Here is a 16946-nt window from a genome sequence, read left to right on the forward strand (position 1 = left end):
TTATCAAGTATAAAATTTTTATAAAAACAAATCGTAGCTGTAGAATAATTATTAATTAGAGATATGTCTAAAAAATAGGTTGTTCTATAGTATATAATTTAAAAATCTTTATTAATTAGAGTATTATTAAAGCAATCATTAAAAAATAGGGTCTATCTAAAATATAGTGCGCCCTTAAATAATTATCTAATTTGCCTATGGTTAAAGTCGTTCCTAATAAAATAAATAAAATTATATAAATATTTAATTGATTATTTATAAAATATTTGATATAATAATCGAATGATCAGTAACCAAAGCAAATTACTCATGCTTCCCTAGTGGCGGAACCGCGATTGTGTGGTCGTGTTTTGGCCGTCGCTATACTGAACTATTTTTGACTTTTTCTTTAAAGAATTGTAGTATTGTTGGAATTAGTGAGAGTATGGGTTAAGCCACTTTTTTCGTGGCACAAATAGTGCAATTTCCACGTAAAGCTTGTTATTCACATAAACTAGACTTCGTTCAATTTATGTAGATTTTATCTTCTTCATTTGAATAACATTAATGACTTTCACTCAACCAGCAATGGATACAAATCTCATTACCGAGCCTCTCACTATCAACAAAAATTAAAATTAATTTAAAAAACAACTAATTTAAAAATTAGATTTATAATAAATTAGTATTAGATAATCATATATAATTAAAATAAACAAATGTAAATTATTTAAATTATACATTATTACATACCAGATATATTATTGTTTATTAAATAAAATAAATAAAACTATTTAAATATTTGACTAACAATTATTTATCAAATAATTTTAAAATATTTTGTAGAATAATCAACTCAGCCAATTACTCATGCTTGACTTTAGTGGCAGATACCCGTGGATTGGCGTGGTGGTGTTTTGGTCGTCGCTAGCTGAATTGTTGGTGCTGATGAAAAATTTAATGACCCAACTAACCCGGCCAATGCTTGTTTTTGCGTACACCATTTCACATTGCATTCTCTTGCTTGCTTCACTCTTCACAAACCAAAATCACATACTACTAGACTTTGTTCAATTTCAGCAGATTTTTTTCTTCTTCTTTTTTCATAATTTACTCTTTTCCTTCAACCAAAAAAAAAAAAATGTCAATCATCGGAGAGGCGGTGCTCACGGCTTCATTTGAGTTGCTTATAAAAAAGCTGGCTTCACTTGAGTTGTTTACACAGCATGAGAAGTTGAAGGCTGATTTCATGAGGTGGAAGGACAAAATGGAGATGATCCAGGCAGTACTTGCTGATGCTGAGGACAGGCAGACGAAGGACAAGTCAGTTAAGAAGTGGCTTGACAAGCTTCAAAACTTAGCTTATGATGTTGAAGACATACTGGATGAGTTTGAAACTGAAGCTTTGCGGAGGGAGATGCTGCTTCAGGGACCAGCTGCTGCTGACCAACCCGGTACTAGTACGAGTAAGTTTCGGAATCTCATTCCCACTGGCTGCACCAACTTTAGTCCTCGATCTATTCAGTTTGATTCCATGATGGTGTCCAAAGTGAAGGAGGTCAATGCTCGGTTGCAAGATATTGAACGGGACATAAACCTGTTGAAGTTGAAAAACGTAATTTCAGGTGGCACGTCAAGAAGTATCGCGCAAAGATTACCCACAACATCTTTGGTGAATGAAGCCAAAATTTATGGGAGGGAAAAAGATAAGGAGGCGATTGTTGAATTGTTGTTGAGGGATGATTTAAGAGCTGATGATGGATTCTCTGTTATTTCTATTAACGGGATGGGCGGCGTTGGGAAGACAACTCTTGCTCAGCCCGTCTATAACGATGATCGAGTGCAACGTCATTTTGAGATCAAAGCGTGGACTTGTGTCTCTGAGGAATTTGATGTTTTTAGGATTTCAAAATCTATCCTAAATTCCGTTGCTAGTGATCAGTGTACGGACAAAGATGATTTAAATTTGCTTCAACAGAAACTGAAGAAGCAATTGTCCGGAAAGAAATTTTTGCTCGTTTTGGATGACGTGTGGAACGAGAGTTACAATTATTGGAGCATCCTGAGCTGTCCCTTTGAGGCTGTTGCACCCGGAAGTAAGATTGTTGTCACAACTCGCAATCTAGGTGTTACAGTAAATATGGGGGCTGATCCAGCATATCAGTTGAAAGAGTTGTCAAACGATGATTGTTTGTGTGTGCTCACTCAAATATCCTTGGGGGCTAGGGATTTCAGCATGCATCAATCCTTGAAGGAAGTTGGAGAGAAGATAGCGATGAAGTGCAAGGGATTGCCTTTGGCTGCAAAAACTCTTGGCAGCCTTTTACGGGGCAAAGATGACCCGAGAGACTGGGAATTTGTGCTCAATACTGACATATGGGATTTACAGGAGCACAAATGCGATATTATACCAGCCTTAGGAGTGAGCTACCATTTTCTTCCTCCACAATTGAAACAGTGCTTCGCATATTGCTCGCTGTTTCCTAAAGATTATGAATTTCACGAGGAAGAAATAATTTTATTGTGGATTGCAGAAGGTTTCTTACATCAAGCAAACAGTAGAAGGAAATTGGAAGATTTAGGCCGCGATTTCGTTAGGGAGTTGTATTCAAGGTCATTGTTCCAACAGTCAAGTAAAGATGCATCCCTATTTGTGATGCACGACCTCATTAATGACCTAACTCAGTGGGCTGCCGGGGGGAGATGCTTCAGAATGGACGATAAATTTGAAGGTGAAAACCGACAAAAGTTTTCTCAAACTCTTCATCATTTTTCGTACATTCGTGGAAAATATGATGGCAAAAATAAGTTGGTGTCCATCTGTGATGTGAAACATTTGCGAACATTTTTACCAATGAAGTTGTCAAATTATGAGGGCAATTATTTGGCTTGGAGTGTTCTTCAGTTGCTATTGAATCTCCCACGCCTAAGGGTCTTTTCGTTGCATGGGTATTGCGTCTCTAAGCTACCAAATGAAATTGGAAATTTGAAGCATTTACGCTTTCTAAACTTATCCGGAACTGAAATTCAAATTTTGCCTGAGTCAATTAACTCACTGTACAACTTGCATACAATTTTGTTGGAAAACTGTCATCGACTCAAGAAGTTGTGTAAAGACATGGGAAATCTGATGAAATTGCATCATCTGAGAAATTCTAATGTTGATTCATTGGAAGAAATGCCAAAGGGATTCGGTAAATTGACTTGTCTCTTGACTTTGTGTACATTTGTTGTGGGAAAAGACGGTGGTTCTGGACTACGTGAGTTAAAGTCTTTGACGCATCTTCAGGGGACACTAAAAATTTCGAAGTTGGAGAATGTGAAAGATGTTGGCGATGCCAGTGAGGCTCAGTTAAACGGCAAATTGAATCTTAAAGCTTTTTGCTTGAATGGAGTACTGATATTAGTGATGCAGCTGAAGTTGAGACACGTGTGCTTGACATGCTGAAACCTCATCAAAAGCTAGAGAAGCTTACCATCACAGGCTACGGTGGTACGAAATTTCCAAATTGGTTAGGAGAATCCTCATTCTTAAAATTGCTATTCCTTAGATTTGAAGGTTGCGGCAAGTGTACATCTTTGCCATCAGTTGGGCAACTACCACTTCTAAAGCATCTTGAGATAAGTAGAATGGATAGAGTAAAGAGCGTCGGTCCAGAGTTTTATGGAAACAGTTGTTCAACTCCCTTTCCATCACTGGAGACTCTTTCTTTTTTTCATATGCGAGAATGGGAAGAGTGGATTCCTTGCGGAGCAGGTCAAGAAGTTGATGGGTTTCCTAAGCTGCGAACTCTTTCTCTTGTATGTTGTTCTTAACTGCAGGGAACACTGCCCGAATGTCTTCCTTTATTGGAGGTGCTCGACATTCAATGTTGTGGACAGTTGCTAGTGACAATTAAATATCTTCCAGCTCTCAGTGGATTACAAATCAATGGATGTAAAGGTGTGGTGTTCAGCAGCCCAATCGTCCCGAGCTCAAATCAGGTGGTTATCTTTGAGAAAGGGTTACCTAAGTTGGAAAAAGTGGGGATTGTAAATGTCCGAGAACTAACGTATTTATGGTGGAGTGAGACTCGGTTGCTACAGGACGTTAGATCCCTTAATCGGCTGCAGATTTCAAGATGTCCCCAACTTCTTTCCTTGGTAACAGATGAACAACATGATCAACAACAGCCAGAGTTGCAGTGCAGGCTTCGATTTTTGGAATTGAGTTATTGTGAAGGCCTTACAAGGCTACCACAAGCATTGCTCACCCTTAGTTCCCTTACAGAGATGCGGATAGCTCACTGCACTTCACTCATTTCATTTCCCGAGGCTGCTCTGCCTTCCCGGTTGAGAACAATTGATATTGAAGGATGCAATGCTTTGAAATCCTTACCCGAGGCATGGATGCACAACTCCTACTCATCTCTTCAGAGTTTGAAGATTCGGTATTGTAAGTCACTTGTTTCATTTCCAGAGGTTTCTCTGCCTTCCCGGTTGAGAACAATTGAAATTGAAGGATGTTATGCTTTGAAATGCTTACCTGAGGCATGGATGGAAAATAGCAGTACATCTCTTGAAAGTCTTAACATTTATAACTGTAATTCTTTGACACATATTGCTAGAATCCAGCTTGCTCCGAGCCTGAAGCGGCTGATTATTAACAGCTGTCATAATTTAAGGACTTTGACCGGGGAAAAGGACATCCGCTGTAGCAGCAATGGGTGCACCTCCCTCACACCTTTTTCTTCAGAAAACGAGTTACCTGCCACGCTGGAGCATCTTGAGGTCAGTTATTGCTTGAATCTTGCTTTCTTGTCACGGAATGGAAATCTACCTCAGGCTCTTAAGTGCCTTCGTGTCAGATTTTGTTCAAAGCTGGAGTCATTCGCAGAAAGTTTGGACAATACATCCCTTGAGGAAATCACTATTTCATGGTTAGAAAATCTTAAAATATTACCTGGTGGTTTGCATAATCTCCACCATCTTCAAGAGATACGGATAGAACAATGTCCAAATCTTGAATCATTTCCCGAAGGAGGATTGCCTTATGCGAAACTGACTAAGCTCGAGATATTGGATTGTGAGAATCTGAAGGCCTTACCCAACTGCATGCACAATCTCACCTCTCTTCTATGTTTAGAAATAGGTTTGTGTCCTAGATTGGTGTCTTTTCCGGAGGATGGTTTTCCCACCAACCTTCAATCACTTGTGGTTAATGATCTAAAGATATGTAAGCCATTGTTTGAGTGGGGATTGAACAGATTCACCTCTCTCAAACGATTAGAAATCTGCGAAGGATGTCCAGACCTGGTGTCATCTCCACGGTTTCCTGCCTCTTTAACTGTACTGCGTATTTCATCTATGCCAAATCTGATATGCCTATCTTCAATTGGTGAAAACCTCACTTCATTGGAAACTCTGGATCTCCATTTTTGTCCGAAGCTCAAATACTTTCCAGAACAAGGCCTGCCCAAATCACTTTTGCAACTAATTATCCACGATTGCCCATTGATAGAGAAAAGGTGCAGAAAGTATAAACGAAAATATTGGCCCATGATTACCCACATACCTTATGTCAAAATTGATTAGAGATTGGTTTTGGAGAAGACTCATCGTAATTTTTAAACTAGATTTCATTTGTAAACTAAACTATTAATTTCAATTTGTAAACTAAACTAAATTGTGTAATCGTAATTTCATTTTTATCCTATGTTGCAGGGTTTAATGATTATTGACTTATGAAAGGAGAAATATTCAGTAATTCAAATCTTAAAACTGTCTTTAATCCTTGTTGTAGGGGTTTTATGCTTGTTCATTTGGTTGGAGATAATTGAAACTGGTGGATTGACTAGATTCAAGCATTTGTCGCAAAGTTTAGCTGGGTATATTTGCATATAGATTCCACTTTACTCTGTTATTTGCTCTGCGTTATTCTGTATTGGTCACTTTTTTTTTCCTCCCTCCATTTTTAACATTTCCCAGCATTTGTGATCTCAGACTATATGCCCTTTTCAGATATGGTTTGAGTTTATTTTTGGCTGACGTAACAGACCTGACGGGGCATAAATTTTGAGAAAATGAAACGAGACTTAATTGTCTATTGACTGGCCTTTTGTCTTGGAATTGCAGTTAGGAGAATGAAATGCTCTTACTCTGTTGACTTGATTTCATTTAGTAATCAGACAGGCTTATATTGTTGCTAACCTTCTATGTGCTATGTGCTCGCCAGGTAGAATCTTCTGCTCTGGAATCAATATTTCTCTGTTTGGTATTGTGGTGTCAAGGTATAAAACCCCACACCTACTGGGAAATGTAAAATGTAGCATATCATGTATTAGCATAAAACAGTTTTGTTTTTACATGCATTCTGTTTCAACACGGCTAGCCGTTTTATTGCTTGCACTACAAGAGGTCATTAGTTGGCCTATCATTTTTCGTTAATATTATATTATTCATAAACACACAAAAATTATATAGATATATGAAAATAACAAGTGCTAATCAATTTATGTTATCTTTAATTTTAATCTCTCTAAAATACAATGCTTGCTTTTTATTAAAAAATGATGGAATATATAAATATTCGGTTCCATGTGGTTAATTATTGAATCAGTAATCATAATTGTTTTGATTATTATGAAACTTTACCTAAGCAATGTATGCCTTCAATTTGATGACTAAAGCTTGAAAAATGTCAAACACAATGAATTTTGGCTGGATTATGGTGGAAATTGGTATTTTTCAAATTTGAGCGAAATTTGTAATACCAAACTGATTTAAGTGAACATATGATTATGCCAGAACAATATATGGATTCAATATGATAAAAAAATGAGCAAAAATTGCGTCAATTTTGAAGAACTAGGTTCATCCTACTAAAAGATTTTAAAACCAAAAAGAACTCCCCAATTATTTCACATGAACAGGTTTGGGTGGCTAGGAGACCAAGCATGAGAATTTTCAATCCAATAGGTATCAATCTTCTACCCATTGTTAATCTAATTACATTTAAGGATAAAATAATCACCTTTGCTAAAAATCTCTAACATTGTTGCTAAGGGGAAAAAAAAACTGATATAAGTTTCAAGTAGACTGTTGAACAAATTCAATTTCTGAAGGCTTTTTGAAATTGGAGAAGACAACATGTCGACGAATTCATATTTTTCCAATAGAATTTATTTTTTTCAACTTTGAAATATGTTACTTTTTTATCAACTAATGAGAGACAAGAAATGAAATGCTTAAATTTATGAGTGACTACATAAAATACATTGTTGGGAAGCAGACATGGGGATTGATTTTCACTGCTCTTCATCACTATCATCGCCAAACACTAAGGCAACAGCTACTTTTGGCTTCTTTGCAGCACTTCGAGTTGTGTTCTGCACAAGAAGCAAAGAAAATCAGAAGAAATTGAAAACACAATATCCCCAAAACAGTTGTCAGTTCTATTCACCAAAATTGGTTTTAATGGATAAGTACATCACAAGAAGCAAGACAGTTAACACATGATTGAAAGAAACAATACCCCTAAGAAAATCGTGAGCACTATCTTTCAGTGTAACTTAATCCAGGTTGACCCGGAAAAGAAGATCTAATTATCAAACAGCCTTTTGTATTATCTATCAGCTATGCCTATTCTGGCGATTCTGTATAAACCAAATTTAACAAAACAACATGTAGCATTTTATTGCGACTCTAGATTTTGAAGATCTCATAATCTGAAACCTATTTTCAGGCTAATGATATAATTTGAGTAAATAGGCCAGCAATTAGTCAAGAATGGTTAAAATGCAGGGGACTTCAGAACATAGAACTGTATATTTGGCCAGTAAAAGAAACATCTAATTATCAAACAGCCTTTTGCATTATCTATCAGCTATACCTATTCTGGTGATTCTGTATAAACCAAATTTAACAAAACAACAACATGTAGCATTTTATTGCGACTCTAGATTTTGAAGATCTCATAATCTGAAACCTATTTTCAGGCTAATGATATAATTTGAGCAAATAGGCCAGCAATTAGTCAAGAATGGTTAAAATGCAGGGGACTTCAGAACATAGAACTGTATATTTGGCTAGTAAAAGAAACATCTAATTATCAATCAGCCTTTTGCATTATCTATCAGCTATACCTATTTTGGCGATTCTGTATAAACCAAATTTAACAAAACAACAACATGTAGCATTTTATTGCGACTCTAGATTTTGAAGATCTCATAATCTGAAACCTATTTTCAGGCTAATGATATAATTTGAGTAAATAGGCCAGCAATTAGTCAAGAATGGTTAAAATGCAGGGGACTTCAGAACATAGAACTGTATATTTGGCCAGTAAAAGAAACATCTAATTATCAAACAGCCATTTGCATTATCTATCAGCTATACCTATTTTGGCGATTCTGTATAAACCAAATTTAACAAAACAACAACATGTAGCATTTTATTGTGACTCTAGATTTTGAAGATCTCATAATCTGAAACCTATTTTCAGGCTAATGATATAATTTGAGCAAATAGGCCAGCAATTAGTCAAGAATGGTTAAAATGCAGGGGACTTCAGAACATAGAACTGTATATTTGGCTAGTAAAAGAAACATCTATTATTAAAAAACAAGAACTAAACATACCAGCAATAAGAATAGTTAAACTATCAAAAAATGGAAAATTATTTAGTTATGAATTAGATGTGTCTACTAATGGCAACCAAACTCAAATTACTTAAAGGGAATTGAAGACAGGAGTAAATTAATAAACTTCAATAAATTATTTATAGACTTCTGCAAGTTTTGATATTTCATAAATTATTTATCGTACTTGGATAAACTTCAGCATTTAAACAAAAATAATGATAATATTTGTGTACAGAAATCAATGTTGTTCATATATATCTTTAGCATGAAAACCCTCTATTGTGAAGAACTCAAGAAAATAGGTGCAAAAGGGAACCAAATCATATAACATAGATGCACAGATGAATGTATTTATCCATTGTACAAAATTTTTATAATGAAAAGAAACTGAAGAAGGCAGGTTCAGAAGGGAATCATACTTGCACCAAGAAGTAGAAAAATATGCCAATACTAAAGCAATATAGGTCACCAAGATCTGCAAGGAGGATCACTGCATGGCGAAGAAAGAATACAGCATTTTAATACCAGTGTTCAGCCTATCTTCAACAAAAATAAATTTATAGAAGGGCAGAAAGCTGCAAAAGTAGAGATAGAATACCAATCTATCAAAGTCAATGCAAAGAAATACAAGACTAAAGCTGCAACAGCAAAGATAGGATCTACAGGATATCATTTTCTCCTTAAAGAAAGACCATTTTTATGACATTGTAAGCATTATCTCCTTCTAAAGGATATCATGATATTTAAATAAAGAACTTTTTTTCAAAAGTAAAAAAGATCACTTAAAAAGCTCAATACTTTAAAACCAGTTAAGCAATTTAACTCTTCCCAAATATCGCAATACGGAGACATGATTCACACAACATTACACAAAAGCTAGGAATAGACTTAAAAAATGATCCTAAAGAAACTCACTTTAGTTCATGAATGCCACCAATAAGGTACAAACATAGAAAAAGTAAATTTTATTCCTAAAATTTTATAATTTTCTAGCTAGGAAATTCATTCCAAGTACATTCATTCAACAAACTAGGACCCAACATTCGTTCGGCTTTGAGAACCTCAGTTTTCCAGCTTTAATGACAGAAACAGAATCACATTCCTGAATATCATTCGAAACGAATTTCAATATCAATCAAGCATTTTCCTTTCATTTGTTTCCTTGATATAAAAATGATTTCTTTGAAAGCTTTAAAATAAAACGAGTAAACTAGTTGAGAGGATACTGAGTTCGGCTATATTAACAATTCAAAACTAATTACTTTAAAAAGCTAGTGTTATCACTTTAAATATATCACATCTAATACACTGAATATTCATAAAGAAGTAAATCATTCATAATACTGTTGCAGAGCGTTATGATTTCAACCAAGTTTTACGAAATAACTATAACCAGAATATCAAATTATAACTAGAAACAGACCTGACGGAGGCCACCACCGAGCTTGATGGTCTGGTTTGTAATGCTAAGATGGGTCAAGCACCACATCACCTGGAGCCTAAAATAGTTAAAATAGGTAAAAATAATTAATTTTTTTTAAAATCAAGTTCGAGCATAAAAAAAAAAAAAGAATATAAGAAACACAAGAAGAAAATACAAACCACTATCTTATCAACGAAGTTCGCTGTTGGCTCGGGGGTTTTTAATTAAATACCCTTTAATAATTTTAAAATTATTTAAATACCCCCTCCCTTTTTTGTTTTCATGAATACCCTAACAAATGTGAGCAAAGTCGGAAATACCCTTAATGAATGCATCAAATGTACTCAATGAATTATCTTCATATTTTTTTCCTCATTTCTTTCACCTAAATCTATTTTTGCTGCCGATTCTTTCAAAATCTCTTAGAATCTCTCAAAATCTCTCATAACTTCTTACACAAATACAATCATGTATTCATTTCTTTAACACCCACTCTTTCTTTAAAGGTGCATTGCTTATTAAACAACCCAATAAGGTATGTTAATGTTGTTGGGTTTTAAATTTTTTAATTTTTAGGAAAATTTAGAAATTTTCCTCACATTACAATATTTTATTTTCACCATTTTTTCTTATACGTAGAAATATATGCAATGTAGGTTGTTTAATTATATTTTTCAGCAATATAACTTATTTATGGCGAAAATATTTCGAGTCGTGCATTCTTTTGATACCGTGTACGTCATATAGTTAGTCATGTAGGTCGTGTAAGTAATATAGTCGTGTAAGTCGTGTAGGTCATGTAAGAAATATAGTCGTGTACGTCATGTAAGAAATATAGTCGTGTACGTCATGTAAGAAATATAGTCGTGTAAGTCGTGTAAGTAATATAGTCGTGTAGGTCATGTAGGTCGTGTAGTTACTTGTATATGAAATTTAATATTATTGTTTTTATTGTATCATCAGATATGGTTTTGGTACGCGTGTCTATTCTCTTCAATGGTGAATGGATTAAACAAAATGACGAGTATAAGTTCAAAAGTTCAAAGGCTAAAGGGATAATGATACCACGATCGACAACATATGCCGCATTGGTGGAGAAGATAGCTGAAGTTATTGATATAGATACTTCGGAATTCGAAATCACAACGAAGTTCAAACTTAAGACATCTGATCCTATGCCACCAGTTACAATTCAAACCAATGATGATGTGGAATTTTTTTAAATTCCAATTTAATTTCACTTCTTTTTTTAATAATTTTCATTGACATTTTCTGCATAGCAGCAAATATAAATTCTTAGCACAAATTAAGTCTTTAAAGAACTAAATTAATCTAATGATTAATGGAAAATTCGTGTAATTTTAAAGTCGCAATTAAACATATTACAGCCATTTAAAAAGTTTTTTTCTTTTTTTTTTATCTTCAAAGTGCTTTCTTCCTCTGGCCAAGCATACAAGCATACATGAGGAATGCCTGCATATAATTAATCCATGAAATCAATTAAGAAAAAAAATATCAGCTATAGGAAATTAATGTAATGTTATACACATAAGAACACCATTCGCAGTGATAAAATATTTTCACTCATAACTAGACATATCATGACTTATCATGACTTATAATTGGAAATTAATAATCTCTCTAACTAATGACATTTCACAAGGTAAAGGTATATGCACAATTTCAATTTATTGTGAGCCTAATTAAACTAAATGTAATGTGCAGATTCTATTGACAAGAAACAAAATGTGGAATTGAAGGTCGTGTAATTGTGTAATACAAGAAGATCGTATAATTGTATAATACATGAAGGTCGTATAAACATGCAATACATGAAGGTCGTGTAAACGTGTAATACATGAAGGTCGTGTAATCGTGCAATACATGAAGGTCGTGTAATCATGCAATACATGAAGGTCGTGTAAAACACAACCTTGAATCTTACATAACCTTACACGACCAAATCTTGTATTACATAACAAAATTATAATCAGCACAATCCATTAATTTTTCACAATTTGCATGCAGCAAAACAACTAGAAATTTATTTTCGAACATGTTATGAGAGACCCACAACTAATTAATCTATTTTTTCAATATAAAACCCTAACTTTTTATTTTTTTCCCTTGAATAGTAACAAGAAAACTAATTACATGGAATTACTTGTCTCAACTAGTTACATTCTGACAATTTTGCAGTTAATGGTCAACTCTCTCCGGCGATTATGTAGTGACGAACTATGCTTCACTTTCTCAGTTGTGGCAGCTTCTCCTTCTCAGGCTTAGTTTGCTCGTGTTGAAGTTTGATTTACCATATATGGAGAATGAATGTTTGTTTCAGTAGAGGTGATGCCATTGAGGGAATTGCAGTGTTTATTTGTTTGAGTTTGATAATTGAGGGAATTGCAGCAGATGAGTGTTTGTTTGCTTCAGTAGAGAAGGGAGAGGTGCTGTCCGTTGAGTTGAAATGTTTTAAAATGAGGATAACTTAGTAATTTCCTATCCGTTTTTAAAGGGTATCGATGAAAATTTCGGCAAAAATAGATTTTAGGGTATTGAGATAATTTTTGAAGTATGGAGGTGTACCGGGCGCAATTGGCTCGTTGGCTCGTCCTCATGAATATCCCAAAGGGCTTGAAAGGTATTTTCGCAACAACTTTCCCTTCTAGAGGCCAAATACGACGAATAGAACGAGGGCGACAACGGCGCCGGATCTGAACTTGAATAACGACATACCGCAGCTGAATTCTTTAAGGCTGGTCTCGACACGGTCAATCTTTTTGGCCTTGGCCTTTTTGGCCGAGATTTTAGCTAGGTTTTCGATTTTCATGGACTCGAGTTCTTGGAGGCTTTGTCGATTGAGGATTTGAGGGATTTGTAAGAGTTAGTTCGTTAAATGAGAAGCCATGAGATAGATTTGCAAATGATGCGGTGCTTGTGCAGCCGTTGATCGTTGCCAGAGAAGAAGATCAGCTGCCTCACTTGATCGTCGCCGACTTGCGCCGCCGTTGATGGTCATGGAACAAGAAGAGGAGAGGTGAGGTGAGAGAGTCGTAAGGCGTGCGTGAGGTGAGGAAATGTATTTTTTTTTCATTTATATATTTTTTACTCAAAACAAAACCACGATGGGTTTCACAAGTTTCCAACTTTTTTTTTTTAATAATGAAACGAATGTCAGCCGTTGGATTCACTCCATTTAATCCAATGGTGATTTTTAATCCATGTATCGCATACATGCAGGTACTATAGATGCCCCCATAGGATATATATGTTATTGTTATTCTTTTACCACATACATGATCGAAATTCACTTACCTCTCGGATGAATGTATATGTCAATTGTGATGCTTGTTATCCGCCGAATATTTAGTTTATATCAAATCCACCCATAATAAGTAGTGGGTTTTAATTTGTAATATCATATCCACCCACAATTCATAAAATTATTCGAAATAAGTGAGTTTCAATAAGTGGATTTGGGCGGATTTGTGGGTAGATGGGTGCCTAAAGATAGCAATAAGTTCAACCTGATCACATAAATAAAAGGCCCAAATCGAAAAAAAAAAAAATTGACCGATTAAATTGTGGGTCAAGTTAAGCTTGATCGATTTGAGTCAGCGTCAAGTCGAACTTTTGTACAAGCCTGAATTCCATAATTTTTATTTTTTTAATATTTAAGTAATTTAAATTTAAAAAAGGGACATAACCTTCTTCATATATTAAAAAATTTAACATAAACATAAAATTATTTAAAATTTAAAATCTCAACCATATAATTATATAAATAATAAACTAAACATAATTCAAAATCATGTCTTATAAAGTTATGCAAATAAAATCATACTTTTTATTTTTATTTTTGAATTTCGGGTCAGGTCTGGCCAGCTAGGGTCCGATTCCTGACTTGAATTTTAATCAGACCCTCATATTTAGGCTCAAGCGCTACCCAAAATCTTTAAATTCTTATCAAAGCTCAAAAAATTTGGGTTGGGTTAATCAAAACTAAAATTTGAACTAAATCTTTTTGCTATGCATACGGGCACCATTGCCATCCCTAACCTCGCACCACCGATCATCGCCAGTCGTATGTAGTACCCATTGATCTTTATTGCCACTCTCCCAACTTCGTTGCTGCTCGTTGATTGTCCAACCGCTGCCACCGCTGATTGATTTGTCAAAAATAATTTTATTTTTGTTGTTGTTGTTGTTGTTGTTAACAATAGTTATTAATAACAATAGAAATAATAATAATAATAATAATAATAATAATCATACTTATTATCATAAACAATAAATAATAATTACAACAACTAACTGAGAGCATTTTAGTAACTTAAAACTATTCCAATACCAAGACAAAGTAAACACATAAATGGGAATATAGTGTATTCTGATTATGATTATTATAGTTCAAGAAAACAACTTATTCTGATTCTCATTTCTCATTCCGTCACAACCCATTCCAATTCCTGCCTTCTAGTCCATTCCAATTACTAATTAGTAAATGCACAATTAAATTAGGGTTTAAGAAAGAAAAGAGAGTTTATATTAGATATTAATCAAATTTCATAAAAGGAAATACGCTTATAAAGAATTTTTACAAAAAAAATAATTAGACCTTTGAGCAGGGGTTTAATTTGAAAATGTTCTATTAATAATTTTAATAATGTTGGCCTATATGATTATACGGTCGTTCGATTTTAATGATAACAAACCACGTGTTATATGTAGAATGGGAAATGCATATATTTCACATATATTGTTTTATTCATGTGAGAATAAGCTGAAGGAATTCAAATGCACAAAGTTTATCAAGACAAGAACAAGCAACAAGGGTATTAAGCTTAGGTATCTTATTTTACAAAGCTTATATGAACAAAAGAATGCATGAACAAAGCTCTTAAAAGCTCAATTTTTTTCTTTCATGGTATCTTCAAGAAACCTCATTTTATAAGGAAATTTGATTTCATGAAATAAGTTACTTTAAAATGAACTCAATAAAAAAATGTTTTGATAATTATTATTTTTTACTCCTAAAATTGAGCTATTTGAGTTTCGTGAAGTTTTCGAACAAAATTGTGCTTTCTGAACTCAAACAACATACCGTCAGTCTTAAAGTGGCTAACCAACTTCGATTAGGTAAGCCTTTGGAATTGAATGACATACCACCAGTCTTAAAGGGGCTAGTCGACTTCGAACTGAATGGTTCGGTTCGGTTTTCGGATAAAAAATTATAAAATCTGAAATTCCGAACTAAACTGAAATTAAGACATTTTTGTAATTTCACTAGAACATATATATATATATATACACACACACACACACACACAAATTAAACATTTCCAATTTGCACCTCTCTCTCTCTCTCTCGCTTTCAACTGCAGCACAACCGCTTACCCACGACCCAAACCCTAACCAGCATCTACCTTTGCCCGTTCTGCTCTTTTCTGCTGACCTTCTGCCGTGTTTCTTTCCTTACTCCGTCGCTAGCTAGCCAGTCAGGTAATGGGTTTGTTTTCATTCGTGACCAACTTGCTCAGTTTTTCTTTTCTTTTTTTGAAATGGGTCTTTTTTTTTTTTTGAACTGGCTCTTTGATCTATTCTTATTTCATGTTTGTTTAAGTTATTAATATTATTTAAGTTTATTACCTTTGCCTAGATATGAGTATGTTACTGTACTTTTTTAATTTTTTCGTTTGGAACTGTGCTCCTAGTAGTGCTGGGTGAGGACTAAGGAAGTCACAAAATGTTGAAGATGGTGGAGGGATAATATCGTTTAAATCCGTTTTGTTTTATAAAATTTTAGTATGGCCTAATATTTAGGAAATGTTTGCATATAGGAATTCTATTATGATTTGATTTGTTTGCTAACTTTTCATAATAGTCCTTGACCGAAGGTCAACAAGATAAAATAACATGATTTTGTTGACTTTTGAAAATTTATTTGTAATATTCAATATTATAAATAATGATTTTCATATATTTATTTTATTTCTTTGTAGAATTTGTGAGACCAATGCTAGCACAACAAAGCACAAGCAACAAAGGACCAATTGGCGATTGAGTGATGTTTACTTTAATCATTTCAATAAAAGGTATCATTTATATGAATTTGATATATATTTTTTTATAATTATATTTATGGTTATTTTACTCTTTTTTTGTGCAGATTTAAGTTAGACAGTGTGTATGTTAGAAGTTATTAAAATTAGAAGAATTCGGTGGGAAAAGGGAGCAAAGTAATGGCATTTCTTATGGTTGATTTTAATTTTTATGTTTTAATGGTTTCTTATGGTCATGGATGTTGTCTTAGATATTGGCCGGATGTTGTTCGACATTTGACAATCTTTTATTTTGTTTTGTGTCATTGTCGGAATTTTTTTTTTTGATATCATAGACTTATGTTATGGATTATATTCAGTTAATTTGGTAAGGATGATAAATGATTTGGTGATGGTAGTAGTAGATTATGATATATTTGAATGATGTAGTCGTAATTGATGAAATTGTAGATTGTACATACTCTAAATATATTATATAGTTATTGAAAATGAAGAAATTATTATACATGGTCTGAAATAGAAAATGATCCGAAAAATCGAACCGAAAACAAAACCGTTAAGATGAACCGGAAAACCGATTGCTTAAATAAAACCGTTAAAAAAACTGAAACCGATTTGAAACCGAAAATCGAAACTGAACCAAAATCAACCTATCGATTTTGGTTCGGTTTTTATTTTCATAAAAACTGAATAGTTTTTTTTAAATTTTTTATCCGAACCGATCCGAAACTAAAAATTTATCCCGAAACCGAACAGAACCAAACAGATATCCACCCTTACTAGTGAGTGTGAGAAACACTTGAGAAAGAAGTGTGTTGTCATCTCTCATTGCAAAGGTCCATTGACATTTTGGAAGTCAAT

The 16946-nt window shown here is 34.0% G+C and overlaps 2 protein-coding genes and 1 long non-coding RNA gene across 3 annotated transcripts; 2 read left to right on the top strand and 1 right to left on the bottom strand.

Moving 5' to 3' along the window:
* Window positions 1-1024: 1024 nt before the first annotated feature.
* LOC127902947 (putative disease resistance RPP13-like protein 1) lies at window positions 1025-3454 on the top strand. Its single transcript, XM_052443011.1, has one exon. The coding sequence runs from the start codon at window positions 1121-1123 to the stop codon at window positions 3425-3427; it is 2307 nt and encodes a 768-aa protein (XP_052298971.1). The 5' UTR covers window positions 1025-1120; the 3' UTR covers window positions 3428-3454.
* A 155-nt stretch (window positions 3455-3609) lies between these two features.
* LOC107177324 (putative disease resistance protein At3g14460) lies at window positions 3610-5689 on the top strand. Its single transcript, XM_052443731.1, has 3 exons — window positions 3610-3780; window positions 3862-5486; window positions 5683-5689. The coding sequence occupies exons 1-3, from the start codon at window positions 3610-3612 to the stop codon at window positions 5687-5689; spliced, it is 1803 nt and encodes a 600-aa protein (XP_052299691.1).
* Window positions 5690-6930: 1241 nt separating this feature from the next.
* LOC102617777 (uncharacterized) lies at window positions 6931-10238 on the bottom strand. Its single transcript, XR_370908.4, has 4 exons — window positions 10203-10238; window positions 10024-10099; window positions 9020-9090; window positions 6931-7346 (listed from the first exon to the last, which is right to left on the bottom strand). It is a non-coding gene; the product is annotated as an uncharacterized LOC102617777 (long non-coding RNA).
* Between the last annotated feature and the right edge of the window lie 6708 nt (window positions 10239-16946).

The sequence above is a fragment of the Citrus sinensis genome, chromosome 6 (assembly GCF_022201045.2).
Source record: "Citrus sinensis cultivar Valencia sweet orange chromosome 6, DVS_A1.0, whole genome shotgun sequence".
Taxonomy (NCBI): domain Eukaryota; kingdom Viridiplantae; phylum Streptophyta; class Magnoliopsida; order Sapindales; family Rutaceae; genus Citrus; species Citrus sinensis.